At 43.0% G+C, this 14,991-nt stretch overlaps 1 protein-coding gene across 3 annotated transcripts in view; it reads right to left on the reverse strand.

Moving 5' to 3' along the window:
• arhgef1a (Rho guanine nucleotide exchange factor (GEF) 1a) overlaps nucleotides 1-14,438 on the reverse strand; it is a 29,140-nt gene extending 14,702 nt beyond the window's left edge. The window contains exons 1-4 of one of the 3 annotated variants that reach the window (XM_061060033.1): nucleotides 14,171-14,438; nucleotides 2,232-2,394; nucleotides 1,597-1,664; nucleotides 574-637 (exon numbers count right to left, since the gene is read on the reverse strand). In XM_061060033.1, the coding sequence (XP_060916016.1) occupies nucleotides 574-637; nucleotides 1,597-1,664; nucleotides 2,232-2,394; nucleotides 14,171-14,233 (358 nt within the window). In that variant the 5' untranslated portion in view covers nucleotides 14,234-14,438. Of the gene's footprint in view, nucleotides 1-573; nucleotides 638-1,596; nucleotides 1,665-2,231; nucleotides 2,395-5,563; nucleotides 5,709-14,170 lie in introns of those variants that run through there. The other 2 variants (XM_061060032.1, XM_061060035.1) reach the window with 2 other exon arrangements.
• Nucleotides 14,439-14,991: the final 553 nt, after the last annotated feature.

The following is a 14,991-nucleotide window of genomic DNA, read 5'->3' on the forward strand; positions in this document are numbered from 1 at the left end:
TGTCACTCACTTAGACCGTAACACCGGGAAGGTTGCGGCCGTAACCAGGGGTTGAAAATCAAATTCTGAATGAATTTAAGTTATTATCTTTTTTACAAAGAGGCGTTTTCCTTCTAATCACAGTAATGACGTCAAAAAATAGCCTTCCAGTCGTTGATTCAAAATCCGGAGTCCGCCCAGTCTGAGTCCGAGACAAGACCTTCAAAAGTGCTCTCGAGACCAAGAACGATTTCAAGGACTACAACACTAGTCTTAGGCACCAAAATTAGTTTTCAATTAACCAAAAATGCAGTCGAAGCTCCGCACACTGTCTGAATTATACAAATACAGCGTCTATGTTTCTTAACAGCACAATTTATACGATGCTCCTTCTTTCTCTCGTTGCAGCTTCTAGTTCAACTTAAGAAGGTCGTCGATCTTTGCAGTCCTTTTCAATACGACTGATCATTAAATTAACAGAGATTTTACAATTTACAACATGTGGTATCAAAACGTATCATAACGCAAAGAACATTTTGACAACATTAAGAGGAAGACACATTAAAATATCAGGGAAAAATAAAAAGTTCTCACTTTTTGTTCGCAGCGTGACGTTCTGCAGAGCCGAGTTATTCCTCAGCAAGGCGGTCTTCTGCTGCTGTGGTGTTAGAGGACACAGATCAGTTTGCATCGCACACTTTTATTATTATTATTATTTAATCTTTTATTTGACTGATCACTCTAGTGTGTTTTCATTTCATCTTCAGTCTGGCTGACTTTTAATCGATCTGTCCAATATCAGTGTCTCCTTTAGGTCTTATCTATGTTTTAGCTCCTTGTGTAGGCTAATCTGCTGCTTTTACGTCAACTTGTCTTTGTTCGTGTTTCTTTCTCATGTGTACGAGCTGCTCCACACCAATTACCCCAAGAGGGATTAATAAAGTTGTTTGAATTGAATTGAATTGAAAGACACCCGACTTCTTCTTCTATGCAGTGATTTAAAAGTTCAGTCTCTTCTGAGATCTACTATCAACTATCAAACCATCAGGCAGCCATGTTTCTTGTCTTACTAGAAACACGTCTGATATGTCCTAAACGTTATTTTAATTTGGGATGTAAAATCATTTCTGCTTCATTTTACTCTCATATTTTTATCTTCTGGTGGTTTGTGTAAGTCACTACAGAAGCCCTGAGCGGACATGCAGCATTTTATTTCACTCTGATTTCCTGCAATGACGAGAAAACATCAGAACAATTCATCGTTGTCACAGAATAAACTGAGTAGATAAAAGCTGTGGCTGCATGTCCTCTTAGCGGGTCAGTAAGTCACGCTACTGTACATTTCTAAATCTGACTTAATGACAGATATTTGCTGCTGCTGGACGAGTCTCACAGTGTGATTTAAGACCAATAGTTTATAAGCTTTAATACATATTTCTCTTTTTTTTGCTCAATATGAAGAGACCTTTAGAGGAAAAACTGTCATGACTTTGAACTTTACTTTTTATCCTGAACTCTAAAGATTAAGAATAAATAAAACATATGAAATATCCGTGAATGTGCCGTAGATTCAGTAAAAAAGAACAAGTATGATTTATGTAATAGTGCGAGTCTTACCCTCTGTTTCATCTTGGCACAGTTCGGCAGAGTGTCTCGACAGCGGTTGTGGATCGTTACGTTGCATGCTGGGAAAAAAAAGCAGTATAAAAGAGAAGTAACCACGAAGGCATCACATCTGTCTTTGGAGCCTGGAGTCAAATTTCCCCCGATTAAAGCAATAAAATAACTCCAGGATTTAAATGCTTACAGTCTGTGTAAAATAGATTAGATTGATGGTTACTAAGCGTAAACCTCCAGTGCATTAAAATCAAGTGAACGCCGAGATGTAGAGTGACAGCGCCATCAACGTTTTGCACTGACTTTGTGGACATTGGCAGTCATTCTGAGACAGCATTTCCAATATGGTGGCCTCCATCGTTTAGCTTCAAAACTCCCCTTCAGTAACCAATGTGTGACGTCACTGAGACTACGCCCATGTTTTATACGGACTGTGGCGGTTACCGATAACTTCGATTTTCACTTTTTAAAAGTAATGAACCAAACAGAAGGTTCATAACTTTTCGATCGAATAATTGCATGTAAGGTTTACGAGTCTTTTTCCTCTGACTGAAGTTAAAAAATGGGTGAACTTTGACCTCTACCTCAGTACTTTTGACTTGTTCTGTTGAACATGCAGAAGGTATGTTACTGACTTGGGCAGCTGAGCGCCTCCTTGGCCGTGATGCTCTTGTTGCACGCTGAACACAGCGTCGTTCCTGAAACCGTCAGAGAGGTGAAGAGATGACCGTTACTGTAACGGGCCTCCCTCTCCCTCGCCGCCTTCTCTCGATCCCTCATTCTCTCCCTCTCTTTGTTCTGGAGGGAGAAGCACACAGAAATGCAGAAGAAATGACCTCCTGTGTGTTTGCGGGAGTCATGAAACGTTTCAGAGGGAGTTTATCACGAGAGAGCAGAACAAGATGGAACAGATCAGAGTGAGAATACAAGGTTATCGAACAAAGTCGAGTTTACAGGAACTTATTCTGAACTTCAGATCGTATTTTTCTGACTTTTACGTCACATAATATATAAACACAAATGTTAACAATTTTAATAACAGGCTCGTTACGTCAGCATTTGGCCGTTCCAACATCAAGCTGGATTTCCTACATGGATGAACAATAGAAGCACTTAATTGATCTCTTACGAAATTCATTTGTATCAGAGCAAACACAAAACGAAGCTGGACAGACTAAACACAGAGCGGACAACAAACAAATACAGCTTTAAAAGTTATAAAATGTCACTGATAAGTAGCGTAGTAACCGAGATCGGACTTTATCAAGGTCTCTGTCTCGTCTGGGAATCAAAAGCATTTTCACTCAGTCTCGGACTGGACAGACTCCGGATGTTAAATCAAGACTGGTCAAGACCACCACTGAGTCATTACTGTGATAAGAAGGAAAACACCTCTTTCTAAAACACTGAATAACTAACCCTTCTAGATGTGTGACACACCCCCTGCACAAAAGTATTTTCTGTTAACACTGCACTCAGGAGATTAATACTGGGAGTGATTACCTCGTGTGTGTAAATGTAATCTGCAATAAAAAACAATTCTGATATTGATGGAAAGTTTGACATGGTCCGGTTAAACAGGATGAAGCCAAAAAATCCCTGTGACAGAGGCTGACATATTGTCATCCAGAGTCTGTGCAAAAGGAGGAGCCGGGGTTGACATTATGCCACGTCTACTGCCGAAAACCCACATTTAACTTGTAGATAAAATAAAATCAAAAAACCCTGAGGAGGGTACAGTCCATGGCTGTTAAGGAAATTAAATTGTCCTTGGTACAAACTGATCAAGATTAAATTTGAGTTTAAAACCCTCAAAAAACCTCAGGTCGTTTTTAAGAAGATTCTGACATTCACCAAAGTGTTCTTATCTGGGATTTGTTGTTTGCTGAGAACACTGGAGAGTACGCTAACGCACATCTGAGTGTTGCTACGCCCGTGTCGATGCCTGTGTCTGCAGTCTGAAGGTGATAGTTGATGCAGTCGCTGTGAGTATGCGTTTGAGTCTGAGGCTATTCCCTCGAGGTGTGCGTGTACTTTTATAAAACTGTTTCTTATTCTACCTTTACGTTTTTGTCCCCACAAACTTAAAAACAGCTCAGTTGAAGCACGTCCTCAGTTCCTGTGCTCTGATGGTGTTACTCAGATTATTGATCTGCAGTGTGGGAGGATTTTCTGGTTGTTCATGCTGACGTCTGCGTTGACTCATCACCTGTGTGATCGGGGGCGGGGGTGGGGTTTAGAGGGGGCGGTTCAATAAAAGATCCTTCTCTTCTACATATACATGAACCTCTTTCTCTCCTCCTGTGACACCTTTGACCTCATTACCATGAGTCCCCCATTTTCATCTGACGTCACACTCAGGATCTGAAGCTCAAACTGTTTGAATGTCACACTGGACTTCCTGTTATGGCTGCAAATCAGGAAATCAGGAACTCAGTTCTCAAAGAGAATGATTGATAAGAAAAAGGTCAACCAGAGCGAACATTAGAAGTGAATCTTACCCTCTAAACCAACAGCACTTTAACAAGATCAGCACTGGCCACCAAGAAAGCACAAGCTATTGCTAACACAGCAGCATCAAGCTCATCGTGTGGTAACAAGAGGAAGGACACGGCTTCAGTCTGATGAATACACTGAAGAAGACACACGTGGTCAACAGGGGGAAGCTGTGCTTGCAGGGACGGGAACAAAATATCTGATTGGCCACCAAAAACGGAACTATGATTGGCTAATTACTTTGTCAGAGGCGAGACTAGTGTGTGAATCAACTTTCTGGACTGTGTTGCAAAAGGCTGTTGTCAGACTCTTATTCAATTTTGGTCGTACTTTAACTTCTGACTTTGATCATGCATCGTTTTCAGTAGTTAGTGCTTCCACACTTAACAATTCCGACCCCCCCTGTAGGAGTCAGTGGTCCAGTTCGGCCACCGCAGACAAAGAAAGTCTGGCTCCGCCACTGCATATCCATTCTGTAATGTTGCAGTGTTTCCCCTACCATTATATGAGGGGGGGCGGCCCGCCCACCCAACGGCCCCCCAGCTCCCCCTGAAGGTCAAGTAAAAAAAATATAATAATAATAATTTTGACAGCTGTCATTAAAAGTAACACATGAACACCGAGATTCCTTCAAGTGTTTGTGTCGCCGTGTCGGCATGTCGGCTTGTCCCCACCCCCCCAACGCTGTAAACCTAGGGGAAACACTGATGTTGCAACGCAGCGTTAATCAGCATCTATAGTTTCATCACACCTCAAGCTCAGCGTTAATCTCCAGCTGCAGCGGTGAACCCTGCAGCTTTTTTTTTTCTGATCTCTGGGGTCTCCTGATGATGAAATCAGGGGCTCCCCAACTTCCCGTGTGTTTATGGTTGTGGTGTTATTTTCTCTTCACGGAAAAGAAGAAGCTCTCATGACGATCACATGGTGTGAAAGCAGAAGTCAGAGCGGACCGATTACAACATCGACACATTTGAGCTGCAGACACTGAAACTTATGATGACGTTTAAAAGAGGATAGCCGCTCAGGAATAAAGACCACTGTCACACTTAAATATAAAGGATCTTTGTGTTTGTTTAACTTTAAGTTGTACTGGTAGAGGTCACAGTATGCTAAAGCATCTATTTCAGGGATAGTGGGAACATAAGTAGATGTACAAGACAATTTGGGGCTTTCACACCAAGTCTTGTTATCATAGTTTTTATACATGCTTTAAATAAAGAAATCTGTCGGCTGAGAACAATCTTTACTTAGACAGGAGAAAAACTCATATCAGTGCATCAACGCTAAAGAGACTAGCTTAAACTAGCTTAGCTCAAAAACAAACTAGGCGAGACATAGCTGATCTGGCTCCCTGCAAACCTGAAAAAGTTAAAAAGTTAAACACCTCCCTTGTTCACGAATTCAGAGATCACACAGGCTAACAAAGAGAAGACAATATCAACCAGCCTACAGAAACAACACTTTATATTACCAGCCTGTCAGAGTGTCCTCACAACAACGTCCGTCAGCCACCTGCTCGTTTCAGAATCATCCATATGTATCGTTTTCACTTCCTTCTGCTTTCAGCTGCACCAAACTTTAAACCTCGTCTGTGAAGACTTCATCAGTTCTGAGAACAGTTAAGAGGAAGTTACATTGAATATGTTTCTAGACGGGCACTTTAAAGCTTACAGAGACTTCGCTATAGCCTCACTGTAATAAACTAAAACTCAGAGAAAATGTCACATGAACAATAAAACTGTCTGACACATCTACAGGTGTGTTTATTTCTTACACACTGCAGTCCGTTGATTGGTCGATAGAACTGTCACTTCCCGTGCGGCAGCGTTAATAAAGGGCACCAAAAAAGTCATTTTAAGGTTGTTTTGTTTTTTTGCGACCTAGGACCGCCCCATGGACGACCTTGGAGATGCTGACCTTCTTAGGAATCATTGATCTTTGTTTACTGCGTCACGTTTTTCTTCTTTGTTTTTTATCGGCCGTTGTCGTGCCGCTGTGAGTGATGTGTAAGGGCACGGTTGGCCATGGAAACACAAGCAAGTTCACGGTTTACCGCCCCCACTGTACTGAACTGTACTGACCCAAACCAGACCGCTGGGTGGAAACGGGGCTGTTAGACAGAGGAGCACAAACGGACCCCCTCACACCAAAAGGCCGAGATCACAGGAGTGCACCTCAACTGGAACAAATCTCTTCTGATCTTACTCTGAAGTCCTTTGGTGTAAGGCCCGTGTGAGTTAGAAGGCTTTAATTAAGGACTATAATGCACATTCTCTTTATGACATGTAAAAGTGCAGTGAGGTGTCTTACATATGTAATCTAAAAGTTTTTTTTTTTGTCAGAATCGTGACCTCTGTGTTGAACTTTACGTTGCAGAAACAGTCTCCAGCCATGAGCTTGTCACAAAGTCAAAAACATCTGACCTGCAAAGACGATCTCCACCTGAACAGCAGGTCTAAAGATTCATTGGATGACCTGCTCTGTTTCACTTGCATGCTCACTCTCTAACTGCTCCACTTTGAGGACCGCAGAAAGCCACTGTGGGGACATAAGTGGTCCAGTAACCCAGATTGATTCCTACTTGACAGCAAAGCACCCTGGGTAATTTAAGTTTAGCCTCCCTGACCGACATTTTAATGACGATGCCATTCTTGTACGGTGCAGAAAAAAGAGGAAATGAAACAGAGGAATACATTCAAAAACACTCACAGGAAGCAAATGAAAGAAAAATGTCAAATAAAAACAGAATAAGAGGAGCAGGAACAACAAGGGATACATGAAACAGAAACCACCTGACCTCCATCTGCATGACGGCTTTAGTGAAATGTTTGATTGGGGCCGGTTGGAAGGTTTTTATGACTTAGCATACTATACATATACATATTTTTATCTGAAGGGTGATAAGCTCAGAAATAGAAGTTGCAGATGCAGCCTTCATGGATTCTCCAGGCTCCTGACTCAGAGTTTGAAATGATTCATGTAAAAAAAATCTGGATTATTTGGAAAGCTGTAGAAGGCTTGTACAGCGCACTCAGACATACTGCATATCGTTTGACATGAATCTTCGTTTCTATGAAGCTCTACAACAAAGGAGGAGTCAAAGTCTGCTTAACTCATGCAAACACAAAAGGTACACCGTGTTGAATTATAAAGTAATTCCTGAAATGAGACAGTCTTGCATGTGCAAGAATAAAAGTACCCCAATTGGTCAGATTCACATGCTGGTCATTTTCCTCTGACATCACAATCAAGGCAGGAAACTAAAATGCTAAAGTTAAAATGTTTAACTATTGTTTTCCATGTTACAAATTGTTTAAATATGGGCAATCTCTGAACCCTTCAGCAGTCAACATCTATCACAGTCTGATAGACGGTATATGACTCTGGGAACTACAATCACAACTCTTGTCCACAATGACAAGCAAAAATCGAACAACAACATAAACTGTATGAGTCGATGGAGACACATTTAAACGAGCATCAAAAGTGGGTGTGATGTTGGTCATAACAAACCAGGATAAAGTGACCTTCAGAGTTAAAGTGACAGAGTATTAAAGTGCAAAAGTGTCAGAGTATCAAATTGAAACGGTGCTGGATTTTTAAAGAGCAAAAGCGCTAAAGCAGTGCTTCCCAAAGTGTGGGCCCCCTGGTGGGCCGTGTTGGTACTGCAGATGGGCCGCAAAAAGCCCTCCACCAAGACATATCACAATAATGATGATTTACCATGAGTCAACCCTTTAAATGATTAGTAAGGCTTGTCATGACTATTCATGGACATAATGTTCAGTAAACTTTCGTGTCTCTCCTGCCATAATATCATGCTGTCATGTCCAATAATTTACCCTAGGTGAAAGTGATAGCTGTAGTCATAATTTTAATCTTATAACGGGCCGCGGCAGTCTTGAGTTCAGGAAAGATCTGCTCCGCAAACTACTTTAGCACTAGACAAAATGTGCCCCAACACCACGCTAGGGACAGGGCCTTAAATTGGTATGGCTTTTATTTGAAGCTTAAAGGCAACTGAAAATATTTCCTTGGATTGATATTAGATATTAGTCACGTCCTTATCAACTGTCTCCTTGTCTTAGTCACGGCATGTACTTCTACAACAGACAAAAAAAATGGAGATCTATCCAGGGATGGAAAACCATTGCTATGCATAATGGAATAATCAGAATCAAGTATTTAACACATCCTAGGATAACACAAGATGTGTGGACAACTATTCTAAGATATAACACAAACTGCTCTTAGGGATGGATAAGAATTTGCATGGAGAGTTATAGTTTATTTTAAGTGTTTGTTGTTTGGTTTCTGTGTCCTAAAGTCTCATTTTCATTGAGATTATTTACAAAAATAACTGAAGTGTACAGTCCGTACTGTCAGTGAAGGAATGGCTCTCCACTTATGGAGATATTGCCCAGCTGGAGCTCTCCACAGCTCAAGAACATCCTGCCAAAACACTTAATATCACTTGTTGGTAAAACCTACAACAAAAAATCTGTGCTCCCAGGATGCAGGCCTGCTCCTGGTACCTACAGTCTCGAAATGTACTGTGGAAGGAAGGGCCTTCAGTTATCAGGCCTGCTTGTGGTACCTATAGTCTCTAAATGTACTACGGGAGGTAGAGCCTTCATTTATCAGGCCTGCTCGTGGAACCTACAGTCTCTAAACGTACTGTGGGAGGTAGAGCCTTCATTTATCAGGCCTGCTCGTGGAACCTACAGTCTCTAAACGTACTGTGGGAGGTAGTGCAATCAGTTATCAGGCCTGCTCGTGGTACCTACAGTCTCTAAATGTACTATGGGAGGTAGTGCAATCAGTTATCAGGCCTGCTCGTGGTACCTACAGTCTCTAAACATACTATGGGAGGTAGAGCCTTCATTTATCAGGCCAGCTCGTGGAACCTACAGTCTCTAAATGTACTATGGGAGGTAAAGCCTTCATTTATCAGGCCTGCTCGTGGAACCTACAGTCTCTAAATGTACTATGGGAGGTAGAGCCTTCAGTTATCAGGCCTGCTCGTGGTAACTATAGTCTCTAAATGTACTATGGGAGGTAGAGCCTTCAGTTATCAGGCCTGCTCGTGGTACCTACAGTCTCTAAATGTACTATGGGAGGTAGAGCCTTCAGTTATCAGGCCTGCTCGTGGTAACTATAGTCTCTAAATGTACTATGGGAGGTAGAGCCTTCAGTTATCAGGCCTGCTCGTGGTACCTACAGTCTCTAAATGTACTATGGGAGGTAGAGCCTTCAGTTATCAGGCCTGCTCGTGGAACCTACAGTCTCTAAATGTACTGTGGGAGGTAGTGCAATCAGTTATCAGGCCTGCTCGTGGTACCTACAATCTGTAAATGTACTATGGGAGGTAGAGCCTTCATTTATCAGGCCTGCTCGTGGTACCTACAGTCTCTAAATGTACTATGGGAGGTAGAGCCTTCATTTATTAGGCCTGCTCGTGGAACCTACAGTCTCTAAACGTACTGTGGGAGGTAGTGCAATCAGTTATCAGTCCTGCTCGTGGTACCTACAGTCTGTAAATGTACTATGGGAGGTAGAGCCTTCATTTATCAGGCCTGCTCATGGTACCTACAGTCTCTAAACGTACTATGGGAGGTAGAGTCTTCATTTATCAGGCCTGCTCGTGGAACCTACAGTCTCTAAACGTACTGTGGGAGGTAGTGCAATCAGTTATCAGGCCTGCTCGTGGTACCTACAGTCTCTAAACGTACTATGGGAGGTAGAGCCTTCATTTATCAGGCCTGCTCGTGGAACCTACAGTCTCTAAACGTACTGTGGGAGGTAGTGCAATCAGATATCAGGCCTGCTCGTGGTACCTACAGTCTGTAAATGTACTATGGGAGGTAGAGCCTTCATTTATCAGGCCTGCTCATGGTACCTACAGTCTCTAAACGTACTATGAGGTAGAGTCTTCATTTATCAGGCCTGCTCGTGGAACCTACAGTCTCTAAACGTACTGTGGGAGGTAGTGCAATCAGTTATCAGGCCTGCTCGTGGTACCTACAGTCTGTAAATGTACTATGGGAGGTAGAGCCTTCATTTATCAGGCCTGCTCATGGTACCTACAGTCTCTAAACGTACTATGAGGTAGAGTCTTCATTTATCAGGCCTGCTCGTGGAACCTACAGTCTCTAAACGTACTGTGGGAGGTAGTGCAATCAGTTATCAGGCCTGCTCGTGGTACCTACAGTCTCTAAACGTACTGTGGGAGGTAGAGCCTTCATTTATCAGGCCAGCTCGTGGAACCTACAGTCTCTAAATGTACTATGGGAGGTAGAGCCTTCATTTATCAGGCCTGCTCGTGGAACCTACAGTCTCTAAACGTACGATGGGAGGTAGTGCAATCAGTTATCAGGCCTGCTTGTGGAACCTACAGTCTCGAAATGTACTATGGGACGTAGTGCAATCAGTTATCAGGCCTGCTCGTGGTACCTACAGTCTCTAAACATACTATGGGAGGTAGAGCCTTCATTTATCAGGCCAGCTCGTGGAACCTACAGTCTCTAAATGTACTATGGGAGGTAGAGCCTTCAGTTATCAGGCCTGCTCGTGGTACCTACAGTCTCTAAATGTACTATGGGAGGTAGAGCCTTCAGTTATCAGGCCTGCTCGTGGAACCTACAGTCTCTAAATGTACTGTGGGAGGTAGTGCAATCAGTTATCAGGCCTGCTCGTGGTACCTACAATCTGTAAATGTACTATGGGAGGTAGAGCCTTCATTTATCAGGCCTGCTCGTGGTACCTACAGTCTCTAAATGTACTATGGGAGGTAGAGCCTTCATTTATTAGGCCTGCTCGTGGAACCTACAGTCTCTAAACGTACTGTGGGAGGTAGTGCAATCAGTTATCAGTCCTGCTCGTGGTACCTACAGTCTGTAAATGTACTATGGGAGGTAGAGCCTTCATTTATCAGGCCTGCTCATGGTACCTACAGTCTCTAAACGTACTATGGGAGGTAGAGTCTTCATTTATCAGGCCTGCTCGTGGAACCTACAGTCTCTAAACGTACTGTGGGAGGTAGTGCAATCAGTTATCAGGCCTGCTCGTGGTACCTACAGTCTCTAAACGTACTATGGGAGGTAGAGCCTTCATTTATCAGGCCTGCTCGTGGAACCTACAGTCTCTAAACGTACTGTGGGAGGTAGTGCAATCAGATATCAGGCCTGCTCGTGGTACCTACAGTCTGTAAATGTACTATGGGAGGTAGAGCCTTCATTTATCAGGCCTGCTCATGGTACCTACAGTCTCTAAACATACTATGAGGTAGAGTCTTCATTTATCAGGCCTGCTCGTGGAACCTACAGTCTCTAAACGTACTGTGGGAGGTAGTGCAATCAGTTATCAGGCCTGCTCGTGGTACCTACAGTCTCTAAACGTACTATGGGAGGTAGAGCCTTCATTTATCAGGCCAGCTCGTGGAACCTACAGTCTCTAAATGTACTATGGGAGGTAGAGCCTTCATTTATCAGGCCTGCTCGTGGAACCTACAGTCTCTAAACGTACGATGGGAGGTAGTGCAATCAGTTATCAGGCCTGCTTGTGGAACCTACAGTCTCGAAATGTACTATGGGAGGAAGAGCCTTCAGTTATCAGGCATGCTTGTAGTACCTACAGTCTCTAAATGTACTATGGGAGGAAGAGCCTTCAGTTATCAGGCATGCTTGTGGTACCTACAGTCTCTAAATGTACTATGGGAGGAAGAGCCTTCAGTTATCAGGCTTGCCCGTGGTACCTACAGTCTCTAAATGTACTATGGGAGGTAAAGCCTTCAGTCATCAGGCCTGCTCGTGGTACCTACAGTCTCTAAATGTACTATGGGAGGTAAAGCCTTCAGTCATCAGGTCTGCTCGTGGTACCTACAGTCTCTAAATGTACTATGGGAGGTAAAGCCTTCAGTCATCAGGCCTGCTAGTGGTACCTACAGTCTCTAAATGTACTATGGGAGGTAGAGCCTTCAGTCATCAGGTCTGCTCGTGGTACCTACAGTCTCTAAATGTACTATGGGAGGAAGAGCCTTCAGTTATCAGGCCTGCTCGTGGTACCTACAGTCTCTAAATGTTCTATGGGAGGTAGAGCCTTCATTTATCAGGCCTGCTCGTGGTACCTACAGTCTCTAAATGTACTATGGGAGGTAGAGCCTTCAGTCATCAGGCCTGCTCGTGGTACCTACAGTCTCTAAATGTACTATGGGAGGTAGAGCCTTCATTTATCAGGCCTGCTCGTGGTACCTACAGTCTCTAAATGTACTATGGGAGGTAGAGCCTTCAGTCATCAGGCCTGCTCGTGGTACCTACAGTCTCTAAATGTACTATGGGAGGTAAAGCCTTCAGTCATCAGGCCTGCTCGTGGTACCTACAGTCTCTAAATGTACTATGGGAGGAAGAGCCTTCAGTTATCAGGCTTGCTTGTGGTACCCACAGTCTCTAAATGTACTATGGGAGGTAAAGCCTTCATTTATCAGGCTTGCTCGTGGTACCTACAGTCTCTAAATGTACTATGGGAGGTAAAGCCTTCAGTCATCAGGTCTGCTCGTGGTACCTACAGTCTCTAAATGTAGTATGGGAGGAAGGGTCTTCAGTTTTCAGGCCCCTCTCCTTTGGAATCATCTACCAATCAGAGTCCGGAATGCAGACACACTCTGTAATTTTAGGAATATACTTTTTTTTTTAAAAAGCTTATACTTGGGGCTGGCGCAGGTATGGACCAGCTCATAGTTATGCTGTTATAGGCTTAGACTACAGGAGGAACTAGCTCTTATCTCTCTCTCTCTCGCTCTCTGTGCATTCACATCATACTACCGCATGTCGCTATTTATAAATCTTAGTTACTAACCACATCTTTTCCTGGGAGCTCGTCTTGTAGGATCCTCAGGATTGTTGGTCATGATGGCCAGCAGCTATGGACCCCCCCCATTTGTCCCTATCCTGCATCTTATCCCATCTCCCCCCATCCCATTTTTCTTCAAAGAGTAGGATTTTTTTGCCCGCTATTTGTAAAGTGTTTTAGAGATAACATTTGTTATGATTGATTGATAGGTAGTTGTGATTAATTATTTATGTATATATGTAACCTCCTTTGTCTTCTCATACACATACATGTTACATACTATTTGTGGCTATTTTTGTGGCTATCATCATGGACGATGGAGGAAATCAACATAATCCTGTCAGCTCCGGTTTGCTTTATAGATTTCTTATGGGTGGTGGGGTGATGGGGTTGGGAGGTCTAGTCTTTCAATTATTTTTATTGTGTTATCAATGTTCTTTTATTTTTCTGTCTCTCCTTTTAGGCACTTAGGTCCTTGCCTTGTCTCCATCTTTGTCTGGCATACACTGCCATGGCGGGTTGGGGGTGCTGTGGGGTGTGGTGGGGTGGGTAGGCAGGTACTGCGGTATCACAATGTGTGCCTTGTTTTGCTTTGTCGCACTCATGTAATTGCAATGCTGCCTCCCCTTATTGAAAAATAACCAATACATATTTGAAAAAAAAAAAAAGAGTGCAAGGGGTAAAGGTCATATGAAGATGTCGCAGCTGTTGACTCATAAGAACTGCAGATTGGGCAATTTAAACAAATCCAGCAAATTGCTTAATCGACAATGTCAACATTTCTTCTGTTTTTTATGAAGAAAAAAGTCTATCTGTGACTGTGAGGCTGTGGCAGAAGCACCAAACGTTTCTGGGCTCATACTGGGAGGCCTCAAACATCCTCAAAGACAGCAGTAATATCACACTCACACCCACTGCCATTTCTATGGCAACAGTTGCTATAGTTAAATATCCAGTGAGCAAGTACACTGTGTACAACAAACATAGAAACACCTCGCCACCTACATCCACAAACAGGCACAGTATTATCCAGATTATATCTACATGTTAAGAGATATCAGGGCCTGCAGTGTGAGAGGCCGTGATCCCGAAGAGGGAACCAGTCAGCCTGACGGAGTGACTCAGTGATTCACAAACAGGAAACTTTAATTAAATCACCTCTACTTTTTTTTAACTCTACTAATGTCAACCTCTGACGTCTTTTAGAATGATGAACACAAAGCCCACTCACCCTCAGGTTGATCTCCCTCATCCTCTCCTGCCGCAGCTTCGACAGATTGGCGACTCTGGACATTGTGACGGCTCAGTTTTCTCACAATGACAGACTCAGAGGGCTGTCAGAGAGTCAGAAAGATCAAATATCCAGACTAAATGTTTGTATTATTCTCCGCCGATCACCCTCACAAATCTGACAAAGAGAGAGAAACATAAAAACTAAAAAAAAAAAAAAAAACCTGTCCTCACCGGCCAACTGCAACGTGCTTCTGCTTCCAGTGAAGTGGCTGTTCCTGTGAGAAATCTGACTTCTGAATCATCACCGCCCCCTCACACGCACACGCACACACACACGCACACACACACACGCACACGCACACACACTGAGTATTCAGTTGTCTGCTATAGACTATTACTGCTTTTTGAAATGAAAGCTTTTTCCAAATGTTACAAAGTTAGAGGCTTGGTTTTCATTAAGTCATTTTTTCTATATAAGAGAGCAATGTGTGTAATGTTTTGTCACCATGATAGAAACACAAACTGCTAACAGAAAAGGTAAATGAGACGTGGACGTGGCCTGTCGGTCTAAAAACTGAAGCCAAAGCAGCAGTGTCCTAATCCTGCATTCCTTTTAATGGCCAGTAGGGGGCGATTTCACAGGTTGCAGTTAGATTGTATGGACGTCCATGACAAATAATCCTACTTCTCAGTTGATTTATCCCCTTATAAATGTATTCCTAATGAGTTGATGGTCTCAAGCTTTAGTTTAAGGTCTTCTTCAATACATCATGATGTTCATTTTGTAAATCATGGACTGTGTCTGAAACCACATACTAA

The sequence above is a fragment of the Labrus mixtus genome, chromosome 16 (assembly GCF_963584025.1).
Source record: "Labrus mixtus chromosome 16, fLabMix1.1, whole genome shotgun sequence".
NCBI lineage: Eukaryota > Metazoa > Chordata > Actinopteri > Labriformes > Labridae > Labrus > Labrus mixtus.